Here is an 18,820-nt window from a genome sequence, read left to right on the forward strand (position 1 = left end):
ATTCCTGCCTTACAACAGGCAGGCACGGCATGGCACACACACCACTGGACACGACACACACACGGCATGCAAAAACATGGTACTCTGACATAAATTACACAAACGTACACACACACACATACACACTCCGTGAGACTACACATCTGGATAAATAAACCTGGAATCTAAAATGAAAAGTGTGAGCAATGGAGCGACGCCTCATTTCCCCCCAGCCCACCGCAGAGCAGAGATGGTGAAGGGTACAGCAAGACCCACCACTGCTGCTGTGTACAGAGACAGACATCCAGATATACACAGAGCACAACAACCAGTAACACACAAACACTCATACACTGTCCCACACAATAATACAGCCTCTTCACAAAGATACTGACAGTCCCCATAAAAACATTATTAACAGTTCTAATCTCCATGGATCCCTATGTCTCTAGCTAACCGTCTCCCATGTGCCTCCCCTCTATTCTCTCTGTATTCACACAGCTCATATCTGTTTCTCTTCTCCGGTGTTCCCTCCCATGTGCCTCCCCTCTATTCTCTCTGTATTCACACAGCTCATATCTGTTTCTCTTTTCCGGTGTTCACTCCCATGTGCCTCCCCTCTATTCTCTCTGTATTCACACAGCTCATATCTGTTTCTCTTCTCCGGTGTTGTAAGGGATTTCTTCCATTGACGGAGAGGCGGACCAAAGCGCAGCGTGGTTATTTTGACTCATGTTTTAATAAATCACTTCACATTAACAAACTAACAAAAACAAGAACCGTGAAAACCCAAAACAGCCCTATCTGGTGCAAAACACAGAGACAGGAACAATCACCCACAAACACACAGTGACACCCAGGCTACCTAAGTATGATTCTCAATCAGAGACAACTAATGACACCTGCCTCTGATTGAGAACCATACTAGGCCGAAACATAGAAATACCCAAATCATAGAAAAACAAACATAGACTGCCCACCCAACTCACACCCTGACCATACTAAATAATGACAAAACAAAGGAAATAAAGGTCAGAACGTGACAGGTGTTCCCTCCCATGTGCTTCCCCTCTATATTCACACAGCTCATATCTGTTTCTCTTCTCCGGTGTTCCCTCCCATGTGCTTCCCCTCTATATTCACACAGCTCATATCTGTTTCTCTTCTCCGGTGTTCCCTCCCATGTGCCTCCCCTCTATTCTCTCTGTATTCACACAGCTCATATCTGTTTCTCTTCTCCGGTGTTCCCTCCCATGTGCCTCCCCTCTATTCTCTCTGTATTCACACAGCTCATATCTGTTTCTCTTCTCCCCATCCCCATCCCCTCCCTCCTGACGTCTCACTGTTTATCACAGCTTCTCTCTCTCTATGTTCCTTCCTTCTTTCCCTCCATCCATATTCACTCTTCTTTGAGTGAGATCACTGTTTCTCACCCCCTCTCTCTATCTCCATTAGATTACTGCTTCTCGCCCAGTCTGTGTCTAAATGAGAGGAAATGAGGGCTGTGTGAGTTGGTCCTGAGCATGGGAGAGCATGGCGATGCTGTCATTAGTGTAGGTGCAGAGAGGTGTTAGCTACTGTTAGCCAGACAGCAGGCAGCACTGGAGGGATGAGTGGAGCAGGAGGCCTCTAAACTCTGCTGGGTGGAAGTATGGAGGTGGAGGCAGCACTGGAGGGATGAGTGGAGCAGGAGGCCTCTAAACTCTGCTGGGTGGAAGTATGGAGGTAGAGGCAGCACTGGTGGGATGAGTGGAGCAGGAGGCCTCTAAACTCTGCTGGGTGGAAGTATGGAGGTGGAGGCAGCACTGGAGGGATGAGTGGAGCAGGAGACCTCTAAACTCTGCTGGGTGGAAGTATGGAGGTGGAGGCAGCACTGGAGGGATGAGTGGAGCAGGAGGCCTCTAAACTCTGCTGGGTGGAAGTATGGAGGTGGAGGCAGCACTGGAGGGATGAGTGGAGCAGGAGACCTCTAAACTCTGCTGGGTGGAAGTATGGAGGTGGAGGCAGCACTGGAGGGATGAGTGGAGCAGGAGACCTCTAAACTCTGCTGGGTGGAAGTATGGAGGTGGAGGCAGCACTGGAGGGATGAGTGGAGCAGGAGGCCTCTAAACTCTGCTGGGTGGAAGTATGGAGGTGGAGGCAGCACTGGAGGGATGAGTGGAGCAGGAGACCTCTAAACTCTGCTGGGTGGAAGTATGGAGGTGGAGGCAGCACTGGAGGGATGAGTGGAGCAGGAGGCCTCTAAACTCTGCTGGGTGGAAGTATGGAGGTGGAGGCAGCACTGGAGGGATGAGTGGAGCAGGAGACCTCTAAACTCTGCTGGGTGGAAGTATGGAGGTGGAGGCAGCACTGGAGGGATGAGTGGAGCAGGAGGCCTCTAAACTCTGCTGGGTGGAAGTATGGAGGTGGAGGCAGCACTGGAGGGATGAGTGGAGCAGGAGACCTCTAAACTCTGCTGGGTGGAAGTATGGAGGTGGAGGCAGCACTGGAGGGATGAGTGGAGCAGGAGGCCTCTAAACTCTGCTGGGTGGAAGTATGGAGGTGGAGGCAGCACTGGAGGGATGAGTGGAGCAGGAGGCCTCTAAACTCTGCTGGGTGGAAGTATGGAGGTGGAAGGCAGCCACTGCAGGTTTTAACAGCCCGGCCGTTCTTGTACTTACATCACAGGGCTGCAGGGGAAGGTAGACTGTAGTGTTGACTGTCCCCACCCACACACACACACACACACACACACACAAATTCAGACTACATAGCCACACGCACAGGTGAAGACACGCATACATACACACATTAATTCCAGAGACGTATACAAACAACACACACACAAGCTGGCTGCATATTCAATATCCGTACACAAACAAACACTACATACAGTCTTCAAAGGTGGACTTCAAAGGTAGGAAAACGCATAGCCACGGTCTGAAGTTAGTTACCACTGCATAAGTTTTCCCAAGTGTTTCCAGAAGACAAGTTTCTTCATATTCGTTCCATGATAAAAGGACAGACGCTTACACACACAGTTATACTTAACACAACAACATAAAAGCACTTGTTAAGGGAGAGGGCAGGAAGCTGGTAGTATACTTTTCAACAGCGAAGCACTTCTTTCTCCCCCTAGTCCCTCATGCCCTGACCACGTACTACAACAGGATGCTGCCCAGTCAGTGCAGACAAAGATGGTGGAGGAGGATTCTGCTCTCTGGTACAGGGAAACAGGTGATGTTATTGTGGCTGTGTCCCAACTTGGCTGTTGATACTAGCATGGCCACCTCCAACTGGCTCATTCAATCTCTCTACACTCCCCTGCAACTCTTCCCTGGCCAGGGTGTTGAAAATGTGTTCAGTTAACGTATCTGGTAAAGTAAGGGTTAATGATCAAATATTAACTTGCTACATTCACACATACAGCCTACTGTAACTGTGCTTGCTCTACTAAAACAAGGCTAACCAAGACAGTTATCCAAACCTTATGCCCCAATAGCACGCAAGGAAGCAACAGGGATACTTTGGCTGTACAAGGACGAGGCCAAATTAAGAGCTATTTCCAGATGTACGCTTTTAAATATCAAATTTTCAATAGCACGGATTTGTTTAAACAACAAAAACAATTTCCTCAATTGTACCTCAGCGCAAAGGTTGTTTCGTCAGAACAGAGCGATCAGAACAGAACATTTTCACAGCAGTGGGAGGGCTTGGCACCGCTTGCTGGCTTTGCCATTTAGAAGTAGACCAGAAATCACTCTAAAAACAGCCACCGACACGACCTATCACTGAGAGAGACAATCAGCCGTCCATGTCAACACACCGATGAATAGAACAGAAGAGTGTGAGAGACAGAGCGGGAGAGAGATAAGAGAGGTACATCATTTTCTCCCTTCGCAGCTGTAACACACATACACACACTCCAACACAGAATTTATACACGCCATGACGGCCTTGCTGGCTGTTCTCTTTTCTGAAATTGTCACGACTATCCCCTTGTGGTCTTCTTCTATGGTGGACTTTGTTCTCTCGCACAGCTCATGTCAAAGCTTCCCGTCCACTGTGTTTTCAGGGTGATGTTGTACCCCTCGGTTATAGGCATGGATTTGTGGAACGGCGGTGTTAATCCAATGTCTTTATGCCTCTTAGATTCTCTATCAATATGTGTTGTGTGTGTTCGGATCACCAAAAGTAGAAATCTAATCTTGAAATGAAAAAAGGACTTGGACAGGAGTATAGAGTAAACTGTTTCACTTAAGTGTCACTAATATCCCTTTCACATAGGATTTACAGTTTGTTGCATGCAATTGTTTTGCAATTTTAACATGACCCCCTTTCAAACAGGTCCATCTTTACCACATTCTTGCCGGCATAAGACTTTCACATGTATATATCCCCAGCGCAAGCCGGCACAGGTGACGAGTGAGGGTACGGGTGTGCAGATGTGTGTGGACGGCTATTTGAATAAAATAGCTGTCATCGAACAAAACATTTTTTATTGCACATGAGAGTTTGTAGGTGCCTATACAGTGCCTTCAGAAAGTATTCATACCCCTTGACTTATTCTAGTCGTGGCCAAAAGTTTTGAGAATGACACAAATATTAATTTTCACAAAGTTTGCTGCTTCAGTGTCTAGATATTTTTGGCAGATGTTACTATGGAATACTGAAGTATAATTACAAGCATTTCATAAGCGTCAAAGGCTTTTATTGACAATTACATGAAGTTGATGCAAAGAGTCAATATTTGCAGTGTTGACCCTTCTTTTTCAAGACCTCTGCAATCCGCCCTGGCATGCTGTCAATTAACTTCTGGGCCACATCCTGACTGATGGAAGCCCATTCTTGCATGATCAATGCTGGGAGTTTGTCAGAATTTGAGGGGTTTTGTTTGTCCACCCGCCTCTTGAGGATTGACCACAAGTTGTCAATGGGATTAAGGTCTGGGGAGTTTCCTGGCCATGGACCCAAAATATTGATGTTTTGTTCTCCGAGCCACTTAGTTATCACTTTTGCCTTCTGGGAAGGTGCTCCATCATGCTGGAAAAGGCATTGTTCGTCACCAAACTGTTCCTGGATGTGGAACAGATGGTTGGGAGAAGTTGCTCTTGGAGGATGTGTTGGTACCATTCTTTATTCATGGCTGTGTTCTTAGGCAAAATTGTGAGTAAGCCCACTCCCTTGGCTGAGAAGCAACCCAACACATGAATGGTCTCAGGATGCTTTACTGTTGGCATAACACAGGACTGAGGATAGCGCTCACCTTGTCTTCTCTGATCAAGCTTTTTTCCGAATGCCCCAAACAATTGGAAAGGGGATTCATCAGAGAAAATGACTTTACCCCAGTCCTCAGCAGTCCTTTTGCAGAATATCAGTCTGTCCCTCCAAAAGTCTTCGCCTCACTGTGCGTGCAGATGCACTCACACCTGCCTGCTGCCATTCCTGAGCAAACTCTGTACTGGTGGTGCCCTGATCCCACAGCTGAATCAACTTTAGGAGTCCTGGCGCTTGCTGGACTTTCTTGGGCGCCCTGAAGCCTTCTTCACGACATTTTAACCGCTCTCCTTGAAGTTCTTGATGATCTGATAAATGGTTGATTTAAGTGCAATCTTACTGGTAGCAATATCCTTGCCTGTGAAGCCCTTTTTGTGCAAAGCAATGATGACGGCACATGTTTCCTTGCAGGTAACCATGATTGACAGAGGAAGAAAAATTATTCCAAGCACCATCCTCCTTTTGAAGCTTCCAGTCTGTTATTCAAACTCAATCAGCATGACAGAGTGATCTCCAGCCTTGTCCTCATCAACTGAGTTAACAAGAGAATTACTGACATAATGTCAGCTGGTCCTTTTGTGTCAGGGCTGAAATGCAGTGGAAATATTTTGGGGGGGATTCAGTTCATTTGCATGGCAAAAAGGGACTTTGCAATTAGTTGCAGTTCATCTGATCACTCTTCTTATCATAACATTCTGGGATTTATGCAAATTGCCATCATACAAACTAAGGCAGCAGACTTTGTGAAAATGTATATTTGTGTCATTCTCAAACCTTTTGGCCACGACTGTAAATTGCTGTGTTAGAGCCTGAATTCAAAATGGATAAAAAAAAAAAAAACTCACCCATCTACACACAATACCCCATAATGTCAAAGTGAAAACATGTTTTTAGACATTTCTGCAAATGTATTGAAAATGAAATACAAAAATATCTAATTTAGGTAAGTATTCAACCCCTGAGTAAATACATGATAGAATTAACTTTGGCAGCGATTACAGCTGTGAGTCTTTCTGGGTAAGTCTATAAGACCTTTGCACACCTGGATTGTACAATATTTGCACATTCTTTTTCAAATTCATCAAGCTCTGTCAAGTTGGTTGTTGATCATTGCTAGACAGCCATTTTCAAGTCTTGCCATAGATTTAAGCCGATTTAAGTCAAAACTGTAAACTAGGCCACTCAGGAACATTAAACGTCATCTTGGTAAGCAACTTGTGTATATCTGGCCATGTGTTTTAAGTTACTGTCCTACTGAAAGATATATTTGTCTCCTAGTGTCTGTTGGAAAGCAGACAACCAGGTTTTACTCTAGGATTTTGCCTGTGCTTAGCTCTATTCCATTTATTTTTATCCCCAAAAAATCCCTAGTTTTTGACGATGACAAGCATACACATAACATGATGCAGCCACCACCATGCTTGAAAATATGAAGAGTGGTACTCAGTGATGTGTTGTGTTAAGATTTGCCCCAAACATAACACTTTATATTCAGGACAAAGTTCATTTCTTTGCCACCTTTTTGGCAGTTTTACTTTAGTGCCTTATGGCAAACAGGATGCATATTTTGGAATATTTGTATTCTGTACAGGCTTCCTTCTTTTCAATCTGTCATTTAGGTCAGTATTGTGGCGTAACTACAATGTTGTTGATCCATCCTCGGTTTTCTCCTATCACAGCCCCCCCCAAAACATCTGTAACTGTTTTAAAGTCACCATTGGCCTGGTAAATTCCCTTAGGTTTCCTTCCTCTCTGGCACCAGAGTTAGGAAGGACGTGTGTATCTTTGTAGTAACTGGGTGTATTGATACACCATCCAAAGTGTATTTCATAACATCAACATGCTCAAAGGGATATTCAATGTCTTTTTTTATTTATACTTATCCACCAATCGGTGCCCTTCTTTGCAAGGCACTGGAAACCCTCACTGGTCTTTATGGTTGAATCTGTGTTTAAAATTCATTGTTCGACTGAGGGATCTTACAGATAATTGTACATGTAGGGTACAGAGATGAGGTCATTTAAAAATCCTGTTAAACACTGTTATTGCACACGGAGTGAGTCCATGCAACTTGTGACTTAAGTGTTACTCGTGAACTTATTTAGGCTTGCCATAACAAAGGGGTTGAAAACTTATTGACTCAAGACATTTCAGCGTTTCATTTTTAATTAAATTGTCAATTTCTAAAAACATAATTCCACTTTGACATTATGGAGTATTGTGTGTAGGCCACTGACACAAAATATACATTTAATCCATTTCAAATTCAGGCTGTAACACAACAAAATGTGGAAAAAGTCAACAGGTGTGAATAGTTCCTGAAGGTCCTGTATGTGCTTTAGAAAACATTACAATCTGCTCTTTCCGATCATGTAAAGAAATCTCAAATTTGACCTGGATGAACCTCTGCACCCTTTATCTTTTTTTCCTACCCTGGCTCCGCTTTGTTAGGGAGCAGGCGTAGGCTGTTACATTTGGAGTATCTTCCTCATGATACAGATTAGAAAATATAGATTGCTATTATTTTTCAAACAGATATTCAGATAATGCCCCCATGCTTGTTTCAAAGCAGCACAATGGTGCTGTCCCATCAAAACGGTGCTGAAATGATCATCAAGTTGACCATGCTTTTTGTCTTGGAAAGAAATGTAAAGAAGACACAATATGCTTCCTGCATGAAATGATAGTGCTACATATGTCTGGCAGCTGGAAGGTGAAGCGAGGATCTCATTATCAAGTCTACTTGTAGGATGGCATTGTGAGAGATGGCATTTCACATTTCAGTCAAGAAAACAAAATAACACTAAATACTGAACCGTGACCCTTTTTAATCTCACTGTCTCTCTCTGTGTGTGGGTCTATTTTCATTCAGATGGTGACAGAGACATTCTGAAGACAACAGGATCTACAGGAGGGCAGAGGGCTGCAGGCAGATTCACAGTTGTCTCCGTGACACTGACACTGCCAGTAATAATGGGCTTTGTGTAGAAGCCCAGGCAGGAAATGAAGTTTACTGTGATTGCCTGGGAACGTCACACAGAGGTGAGGACAGGGTCTTTTCAGCTGGAGAGACAACATTTCTCCTCCTTTTGTGCCAGTGGTTGTCGTGGTCCCCAAACGTCTCTGTGTTGCCCTGGGCCAGGAGTTGTTCCTAGTCAGGTTACGTAGTCAGGATTGGAGAAACTCCAGACTCTACTTATGACTTACTCACTTGCAGGCTTTTCAATTGGTCTTGTTTAACTACAAATCAATAATGTTATCTCCTTCATTAGAATTATCTTTAGCCGTGACCAAAGACAGGTGTAGAGTAACCCATTTAGGAAACACAGCTGTGGCATTGTGTTGAGTGAGGAGACTCAACCCTTCTTCTGTATATTATACACACAAGGTATCTGACTCAAGGTTTCAATTACAGGGGTGTTTAGAGCTGCCGAGCTCTCCTGTAGGAAATCAAGGCACCGTAATAAGGGCACCACCCTAAGAGTCAATATGTAGCTCAAAATCAAAATCCTGGTTCCATTAACGCTAATCCAGATAACTGATGTAGGTACAGCTAACTTAATTAGGAGGTTACAAAAATCTGACCTATGATCAGTGTCTGTGGGCAACATCTTCATGCATCCCTACTAATTGGCCTGGGTGGCATTTCTGTTTCTCTACACTTTGACCTTAGAGAGACACCATGATGAGGTCCTCCGCCACTGATCCCAAATCAGGTTTGCTTTTTGTTTTTATATAGTAATGGTTTAGGTTTAATGCTGGGGTATGGTCATCTGATCCTAGATCTGAGCATAGGGGCAAATTCCACTAGGATTGTGTTTGGGTGACATTTCACTCCGGTCCATAATGCCCCGCAATGAGGAATGTGTGTGGGTAACACACAAAGGATGCCATTCAATAGCCTAAAGCGACCACCTCTGCTGGTCTCCTCCACTCCTCTTTACTGAATGCACTGGCTAGGTCAGGGTTTCCCAAACTAGGGGTTGCGACCCCATGAGGGGTCGCCTGCTTTGAAAATGGGGTTGCGAGAGAAAATGTGCGCTTACTTCATAGAACCAGGGTTACATCATTAACCTAGATGCGGTTTTAATAAAAAAGAGTGGTTTATGTAGGGCCCTATGATTTCCGAGATGCTGAAAACGCAGACGGAATTTGGTAATAAAAATGGAATCAACTGTAAAACATGGAAGTTTGCAGAATTTTCCATAATTTGGCTGAAATTGAAAATGATTTCATAATTGTAAAATTAGACGAGTAGGCCTAGATAAATAATTCAGTTTTCGATTGGGGTGTTTTGAGGGGGGAGGTTGTGCGTGGGACCCTTACGTCACCTCACAACTTGGCTGTCACTTTGAGAAACATGTCGAAGAGGCCGTCTAGGACGGCCAAGTCATCAAAAATACGAAAAACTTCGACCCTAACCCCTAAATTCAGAGCAGAGCAATACCCAAAGGACTATGAGTCAGGCGATAAGCTGTTCTGCAAATTATGTCAACATACTATTGATTGGACCCGTAAAAATACATGTGATGACCACTTAAAGTCTAAAGCCCATGTGAAAAACAAGGAAAAGCACCGTGTTAGCCAGAGCATACCTCTTCAAACAACCATTTCTAGTGCAAGCTCATCAGCAGATTCAAGACGAGAATTTATTCAGGACTTTGCGGCTGTGTGCGCGCCGAGTCAGACATCCCCTTAGAAAAGCTAAGAAAGCTATGGCCGTTTTAAGTGTGAAGCACTGCAAACAGGAAGGAGCGTTCCTCGAAAATGAGAGCAGCCTCTGTCAAACTCACCCGCCCCGTGTGTGCGGCCAACATATGACTGCCGTTCTACTGAAGATCCGTGGGAAGAAGTTTGTGGTGGTTGTTGACGAGACAACAGATCCAGGGGATTGCAGCGTTCTAAACATCGTCATTGGTGAGTTAACTCAACAGCCTATTAATAAAGCGCTGCAACTGCAGAATGTAAATGTAGGCTGTGAATTGTCCGCATGCAAATTGTGATATTCCAAACGACAAGCTTTCGTGGTGAAATATAGCGATGCATAATGTCAGCAGCCGTCTGCCTCTCCATCTAGCTAACTATCGCTGTATCTATATTGTGTTTACACTTGAAATTTAAATAACACTAATTTTGTCACAATATTATTTTAGATTAAAACATAACTAAAGTTTGTCCTTATCTTTCATCGCAGGTGTTGAAAACCAGTACTTTCTGGTAGATGTCATTTTCATGGACAGATGCAACTACTCAACGTTTTCCCAAGCTATACTAGCCTCCCTCCACAGCAACCATCTGAACCTGAATGATGCCTGGGCAGTGGTCACAGACAATGCCTCCTACTGCCTGAAGGCATACAAGGAGGTTCTGAAAGGAGAGATGCCCAACAGTGTTCATGTACCCTGTCTCTATCAGGTCATCAATCTGGAGGGTGAAACCTGGCAGCACTACAAATACTTCTCTGAAGTTGCATCACTTGGGACATGGATGAGATCTGTCTTCTTCAAGAAGCCTGTCAGAAATAGAAGATGGGTGAGCTTCCTCATTATGAAGGAGTTTGTGCAGGCCAAGGCTCCTCCTGAAGCAGTGAGCTCCAGATGGAATTGTTCATTTGAGGCAGTGAAGTACCATGCAGAGCATGTTCATCTGTACAGAGAGTTTTTGTTGGCAGAAAAGTCATCATCCCAGGCAGTCACAAACCTCCTCAGCCAGCTGGAAACAGAGGAGAAGGTTGCTGCATTGTTGCCTACATTCTTGCATTATTATGTTTTAATTTATAATGAAACACTTTGTAGAACTCTGTATTGAAGCACTTGCCATGATAACAAATTGTGAAATGTTGTGTTGCATCATTACAAATGTACTGTTTCCCTGTACTATGCCCAAAAGCCGTTAGAACCGAGTGGACAAGACCAGTGGGACTGTGATGATGTTCTTTTCTACACAGAAGATCATCCAACATTATTGCCATACCTTTGATGCACTTCAGTCACTTCATACTGTCATAGTCCAAACTAAAAAAGTAAACAATTGCAGTTGATTACATAACTTCTTTTAATTTAATTACATTTTTTACATCGTGGTGTCGCAATTATTATTTTTATATCAAAATGGGGTCAGGAGCCAAAGAACCTCACAAGGTTAAAGCCATGTGGATAGACAGCCATCCAGGAATTCACCTGTTCGGTACAGGTGGAGGATAGGAGACGAGGAAGCCACTTTAGACTATTTAACTACTACTGTATTTTTTATTTTATTTAACCTTTATTTAACTAGGCAAGTCAGTTAAGAACAAATTCTTATTTACAATGACGGCCTACTCCGGCCAAACCCAGACGATGCTGGGCCAATTGGGTGCTGCCCTTTGGGACTCCTAATCACGCTCGGATGTGATGCAGTCTGGATTCGAACCAGGGAGCAGGGGTGACACCTCCAGCACTGAGATGCAGTTCCTTCGACTGCTGCGCCACTTGGCAGCCCACTGTAGCCTTGCCAGCATCAGTAGAAGACGAAGAGAGAGATTCCACCCTGTCAAACATTTATGTCTTCCATGGTAGAATCATATCTGTTCATCACTTAGTAATTAACATGCCTTCTCTGAAGAGTAATCAAGTGACAAACAATTACACAGATTGTTTGTCACCGAGTGGCGCAGCGGTCTAAGGCACTGCATCTCAGTGCTAGAGGTGTCACTACAGACCCTGGTTTGATTCCAGGCTGTATCACAACCGGCCGTGATTAGGAGTCCCATAGGGCAGCGCACAATTGGCCCAGCATTGTCTGGGTTTGGCCAGGGTAGGCCGTCATTGTAAATAAGAATTTGTTCTTAACTGACTTGCCTAGTTAAATAAAGGATAGCAGATGATTTAATGCTTTGCTAAATGCCATGTCTGCATCTTTGTGCTACGCTAAGAGAAACTAAGAGAAACTGAAACTGACAGATGAAGATTAAAGCAATATTCACATTGGTCACACAATGTCTTTACAACCAATAATACATTCAGTCTCATAAATTACATTCAGATGACTTAATCAAAAGCAGAGGCTGAAGACTGATGATAGAGTTCTTTGCTTGTTTCTGTTTTTTTTATGTTAAAATCTTTCTACTATAGCAATGTTGTTTGGGGGCAAATAGAGCATAGCCTATTTGTTACTTGTACAGGCATTAAAGAAGTGAGGCTGTGTTAGGCCAATTATGCCAGTATAAATTGAGAACAGAAGAAGAAGAAACATTACAAAACAAACTGCATTTGTATGCTTGCTTTCCCTTCATCCAAAAATAAATCAAATCATCACTTCCATTAATGTGCTTGTTGAGAGTGTAAGATCTACAATTATCTCCCAAATTGTGGTGAGCAATTAGGCTAACCACTATGTCCACAAACACATCACAATCAAACCATGATGACAGAGGGAAATTCTTATGATGCGTCACACAGGCCAACCCTGACCAAATTGCTTTTTCTGCCATCCATTAAAAGGCTGCCAATGTGCTGGAAATGTTCTTCTCTATATTGAGTTACTTCTATAATGAATTGGACCGATAACACCTAATACCCGCAGCCTGTCACAAAACCAGGAGGGTATGATGAGAAGCACAGGATACCAAACACAGGCTTTGTGACTATATCCCTGGGTGAGAAAAGCCTGGTGCCTTCAGAGACAGGATGTTAAGAAGGGTCTTTCCATCTCATAAACAGCCCAACAAAAGACGTCATCATCAAAGAAACCGCAGGGAAGACTGTGGAGGGGAAGTGAGAACAGTGGGAGATATGAGAGGATGGTCATTTGCACCGCTCTACTAAAACCAGCAGCCAAACCAAAACAAACCCTTTTGGCCAATTACAGCCTGAGTTGCGCCTTGGAAAGTATTTTTTTGTCGAGAATTAAAACATTATATAATTGGAATCGGTTATGACATTGTTTTCCCTATATTCATTTAGCAGGGGTGGCCCACCACTGTTAATTGTTGCCACCACTGCAAAAAAAAATGGTTGTTTATAATCAATATCGGCTGAGACTCGCTTTTAAATGGATAGTCGTTGGCTCAATGACTGGAAGTCTATGGGAACAGCTTGCATGTCATTGCCCTAACGCTACCCTTGCCACCACTGCTGAACAAAAATCCAAGGGGAAACACTAAGATGTGTGGTTTGCAATGCATGCAACCCTACACTTACCAGCACTTTTGCTGTGGTAGGCTAATTGCAGGTGTGACCATTATCAACAAAGCAGGAGTGAGGCAGATGGCACAGCCTAGCAGGAATAGGTTACTGAGGCCATTGCTGAGTAGGCATACTGAAGCAACTCAGCATGCTTTCTAATTACATGTAATTACAATTCTTATTTACTGTCGAACATGAGTTAGCTACTCTTCATTTCCAGTAAGGGTGTCAATATTGTCAAGTCGTTTTTAAAGACCAAACATGAATGTTATTGTCATAGAAGGCTTATTTGAGTTGATGTGTGAGAGTGTGTGTGGACACAGTCCAATTGAAAGATAAAGACAGTGAGCACACATCAGAAACAGTGTTTTGAAAACATCCGTCCCGTTTCTTCTTAGAAAATAGGGCAGTGAAAACAAATAGCTCCTGCTGCAGCAGCTGACAGGCTACATTGGTTTCACATTGGTGCATGAACCCTTCCTGACCCAGTTCCTACTATAAGCCGTCATCATCGTGGGTGGGGGTGGGTACAAAGAAGAGCATCAGCCTATTAATGGCATGTGGATATGTTTTGAGGCTTGTCAACAGAAAAAGACCAACTGGCATTCGGGAGGCCAGCAGGAAGCCTGTATTCAACACTTGTTACAGTTGATCAAGTCTGTCGATTGACCCATAGGATTGACCACGAAGTGGTCATTGACGTGGCCAATTGCTCTGATGACAGATCTATCTACTAAATAAACAACCGCCGCCAAGAAATTACTGAGTAGTGCTTCTTGGTCTTGCTAATATGAAATCATTACAACTCTACCCTTACGTAATACATGGGAAAGAGAGTAGTAGAGAATACAACATATATCAAATTATTTGTGTGTGTCCCCAATATATCAGCAATAACTTATTATATAGGCCTAAAATAATATCTACATGTGATATATACATTATATATTTATTATGCATCCCTATTTTGGATTAGTAGCCCAGTGTTTCAAATCACAGAGGAACATAGAACAAACGACTGAGTTGCAGAGAGGACAAGATACCCCGGCTGATATGTAAACATTGCTAGAGGGTGAATGCAGCAGCAGGTAAAGGCTTCAATGAATGTATAACGTATAACAATCTGCAAAGGGGAATCATTCCATCAGTGATGCTGTAACATTAAAAGGAAAATACAGTGGTCAATGTCAAAGAGAAGAGTTCAATAATTCCCCAATTACCTGCAGATTCGCCTGTGTTGATCCAGTCGGGGTTTGCAATGCTTGCGATTGCAAAGATATCCGCTGCCAGAAACAGACATCCTGATATAATTGTTAATTTATCCATATTTGCAGCTCAAGTCTGTGTGCTTTAAATGAGCAGATATGAAAGACGTGGCTTAGAGTTCCAGGTAAGACCAAGGAGTGTAAACCTCAGAAATACAGTTTTTAGATATATGTTTCCGTTAGATAGTTATCAGTCCACCTCACCCCCTTCAAAAGAGATTCAACTGGTTTGGAGGTTCAGCCTGTCATTATTCATTTGGACATGGCAGCAACAGCAAATCAACACACCTTCATTCCGCTTACATATGGCTAAAAACGGAGGAAAAAAATCACATCTCAAACGACCATCGTTTCGACCCGAATCTTCCTCCGATAAAGCAAAAGGAGCTGGCGCAACGTCAGGGCCCAAGTCTCCAGTCGCTGGTGTTCTCGCTCGGATCTGCACGGTAGCAGCAGCATTTGGTTATTGAGACTAGCCGGATAGCTAGCCACCTAGCTAGCTATTTCCCACATTCGAACTCCGTGTGCCGAACAACAACCCAGAGAGGGTGCTTGACGGCCGAACCCCCATTTGAATAAGTACTTTAAACCATTTCACGAACAAAACTCCGTCAGACAGAAGTACTAAATAATCGAATAATGCTGTGCCTTCAGTATGTCCTTGTTTTCAGCGAAGCTCTAAGGCTAGCTAGCCGTCAGGAAAACGAGAACCCATCCTCCCTCTTGCTTATTCATGCCCCCTTCTCCGCTGCTGGAATAGCATCTGTAGTGTAAATAGACCGCTAGCTAGCAAGCTCTGGTGCGGACATAGCGAAGTAGGAACCAAGGCAGCTCGAGCAGGCTCTGCGGCTTTCGCATAATCTTTATATGGAAATACGATATTATTAAAGCCGCTAGGAGAGGTGGTGATTATGCTTTCCCCGATTAGCCCACTAGCTTGGCCCCCTATCAACCGAACACCGTGCCTCACGCAGTGCGTTCCACAGACACAACAGCTCTCTCTCTCTCACACACACACACACACACACACACACACACACACACACACACACACACACACACACACACACACACACACACACACACACACACACACAGGGGGCATTCGCTATCGTCTCGCGAGATCGTTGGCGTGAGAGACGTTTCAGACAGATGGGACCATGCAGAGGGGGTAGATGAGACCACTCATTTAGAAGGACATGACATACATCAAACCGTTTATTATTCTCATCAGAGGAAGAAGTAACACCTTTCCTTTTAACACTCAAAGGCTCCTTATCCCATGTTTGAATAAGTGTCCATTCTACCAGATAAAAGTGGTCCCCAAGATAGGAGTGATGGGGGGAAAAAACGACAATCTGAAATGTTTGTATGATTACCTTTTTGTGACACATTTTTGCCAACAAAAGCATGTGTAGATGCCTTAGTTTATTCTCACTGACACATGCTGTAGTTAAGGTCAAAGCAAATCCTCTGATCTATCAAGGGAGTGTGCCAGATAGCAGTACTTTGCTGGTCAGCGCTTTCCACTATTCCATTAGAGCAGCAAAGCAATCAGCAGAAAGTAACCTCCCACCCACTCAACACAGCAGTCTCAGCGATGTGAGTCTTCACACTGGGCACAGATGTCAGTTTAACATCTTGTTTTGATGCACATTTTGTTGAGTTGTTAACTAACGTGAATTCAACGTGAAATCAACCAAACATGTCACCCTGTCATTTAATTTAGGTTAAAAGTAGGGTGTAAAATACAAAATACCTTTAAGTTGATGACTATTTGCAAATCCAATCAGTTTTCCACAACATCATTACATTTTTTGGTTAAAATAATCTGGAAACAACTTTGATTCAACCAGTTTTTACTAAATGTGTTTCTGCTTTGGAGAGAATATATAGATCACCCAAGTTTTAGCAAACTTAACATGTGTTAATATTTGTATGAACATAAGATTCAACAACTGAGACATAAACTGAACACAAGTTCCACAGACATGTGACTAACAGAAATGGAATGTGTACCTGAACAAAGGGGGGGTCAAAAGTAACAGTATCTGGTGTGGCCATCAGCTGCATTAAGTACTGCAGTGCATCTCCTCCTCATGGACTGCACCAGATTTGCCAGTTCTTACTGTGAAATGTTACCCCACTCTTCCACCAAGGCACCTGCAAGTTCCCTGACATTTTTGGGTGGAATGGCCCTAGCCCTCACCATCCGATCCAACAGGTCCCAGATGTGCTCAATGGGATTGAGATCTGGGCTCTTCGCTGGCCATGACAGAACACTGACATTCCTGTCCTGCTGGAAATCACGCACAGAACGAGCAGTATGGCTGATGGCATTGTCATGCTGGGGGGTCATGTCAGGATGAGCCTGCAGGAGGGGTACCACATGAGGGAGGAGGATGTCTTCCCAATAACGCAGAGCGTTGAGATTGCCTGCAATGACAACAAGCTCAGTCCGATGATGCTGTGACACACCGCCCCAGACCATGACGGACCCTCCACCTCGATCCCGCTCCAGAGTACAGGCCTCGGTGTAATGCTCATTCCTTCGACGATGAACGCGAATCCGACCATCACCCCTGGTGAGACAAAACCGTGACTTGTCAGTGAAGAGCACTTTTTGCCAGTCCTGTCTGGTCCAGCGATGGTGGGTTTGCGCCCATAGGCGACGTTGTTGCCAATTATGTCTGGTGAGGACCTGCCTTACAACAGGCCTAAAAGCCCCCAGTCCAGCCTCTCTCAGCCTATTGCAGACAGTCTGAGCACTGATGGAGGGATTGTGCGTTCCTGGTGTAACTCGGGCAGTTGGTGTTGCCATCCTGTACCTGTCCCGCAGGTGTGATGTTCGGATGTACCGATCCTATGCAGGTGTTGTTACACGTGGTCTTCCACTGCGAGGACGACCAGCTGTCCATCCTGTCTCCCTGTAGTGCTGTCTTAGGCGTCTCACAGTACGGACATTGCAATTTATTGCCCTGGCCACATCTGCAGTCCTCATGCCTCCTTGCAGCATGCCTATGCCACATTCACGCAGATGAGCAGGGACCCTGAGAATCTTTCTTTTGGTGTTTTTCAGAGTCAGGAGAAAGGCCTCTTTAGTGTCCTAAGTTTTCATAACTGGGACCTTAATTGCCTCCCGTTCATTCCGCAGGTGCATGGTCATTAATTGTTTTTGGTTCATTGAACAAGCATAGGAAACAGTGTTTAAACCCTTTACAATGAAGATCTGTGAAGTTATTTGGATTTTTATGAATTATCTTTGAAAGACAGGGTCCTGAAAAAGGGACGTTTCTTTTTTTCCGAGTTTGTATTGCTTGCCTGTATGATCTAAGCTTTTACAGAACAACCCGAAATTGACACTAGAATATGCAGGAGACCCAACTTGGAAAAATTATATCCTGTGTGCTCATATTCACTCAATTGTAGGTCCCACTGGCTGACCAGGCAGAATGACATGAACACACATTCTAATGGTGGAAGAGGTCCTTAGCTGACAGTGTTATATGTTAAAATGTATTCATGTTTAAGGACTCTTGGAAGGTTAGTCCAAATGAGGACTAAAAGAGATCCTAGTAAAATGTATACCCATTTGAAGAGAAAAAAAGTTCTTAATTTGTTTAATAAGATTAGATTTTCTCAGAAGACCCCACACTATAGCCTTCATGGCATTTATGGCACATGAGGTATATTATTGCATTTCCCTGTTACCACACAGTCAGTCAATCACTGATTCAAGCACCACTCCACCACCTCCAATGGGCAATACATGTTAAACCTAAATAGACCCACATGGATATGTAGCTTTATTATTCACTACGTTCCTTGAATACATGAGTCACTGACACCCAGTTGATATGTGTTGATTTGTAATGTTTAGTCATCAAGGCCTTTTTTGCCCCTCTCTCTCTCGTCATAGTGGTTATTCTTAATAGCTGCTTTTGCTGTGCCATATTTTTGATAACGTGTTTGACCAAACTCCAGATCGATAAATATTCTTAACAAAAATATAAACATGCAACAATTTCAAAATGTTTACTTAGTTACAGTTCATAGAAGGAAATCAGTCAACTTAAATAAATTGACCCCCCAAACGATCATATAGGTGAAGAAGCCGGATGTGGAAGTCCTGGCCTGACATGGTTACATGTGGTC

General features: G+C 43.7%; 2 protein-coding genes across 2 annotated transcripts in view; one reads left to right on the forward strand and one right to left on the reverse strand.

The window, feature by feature from the left end:
- The window catches only part of LOC110538750 (uncharacterized protein C16orf52 homolog B), a 31,696-nt gene extending 16,007 nt beyond the window's left edge, over window positions 1–15,689 (reverse strand). The window contains exon 1 of the mRNA XM_021625715.2: window positions 14,621–15,689. Coding sequence (XP_021481390.1) covers window positions 14,621–14,726 — 106 coding nt within the window. The 5' untranslated portion in view covers window positions 14,727–15,689. The remainder of the gene's footprint in view (window positions 1–14,620) is intronic.
- LOC118937766 (NHP2-like protein 1) overlaps window positions 3,376–18,820 on the forward strand; it is a 36,155-nt gene continuing 20,710 nt past the window's right edge. Inside the window, exons 1-2 of the transcript XR_005035171.1 lie at window positions 3,376–3,837; window positions 8,108–8,277. The gene's annotated coding sequence lies outside the window, so the exon portion shown is untranslated. The remainder of the gene's footprint in view (window positions 3,838–8,107; window positions 8,278–18,820) is intronic.

Source organism: Oncorhynchus mykiss, chromosome 12, assembly GCF_013265735.2.
Source record: "Oncorhynchus mykiss isolate Arlee chromosome 12, USDA_OmykA_1.1, whole genome shotgun sequence".
NCBI classification, from domain to species: domain Eukaryota; kingdom Metazoa; phylum Chordata; class Actinopteri; order Salmoniformes; family Salmonidae; genus Oncorhynchus; species Oncorhynchus mykiss.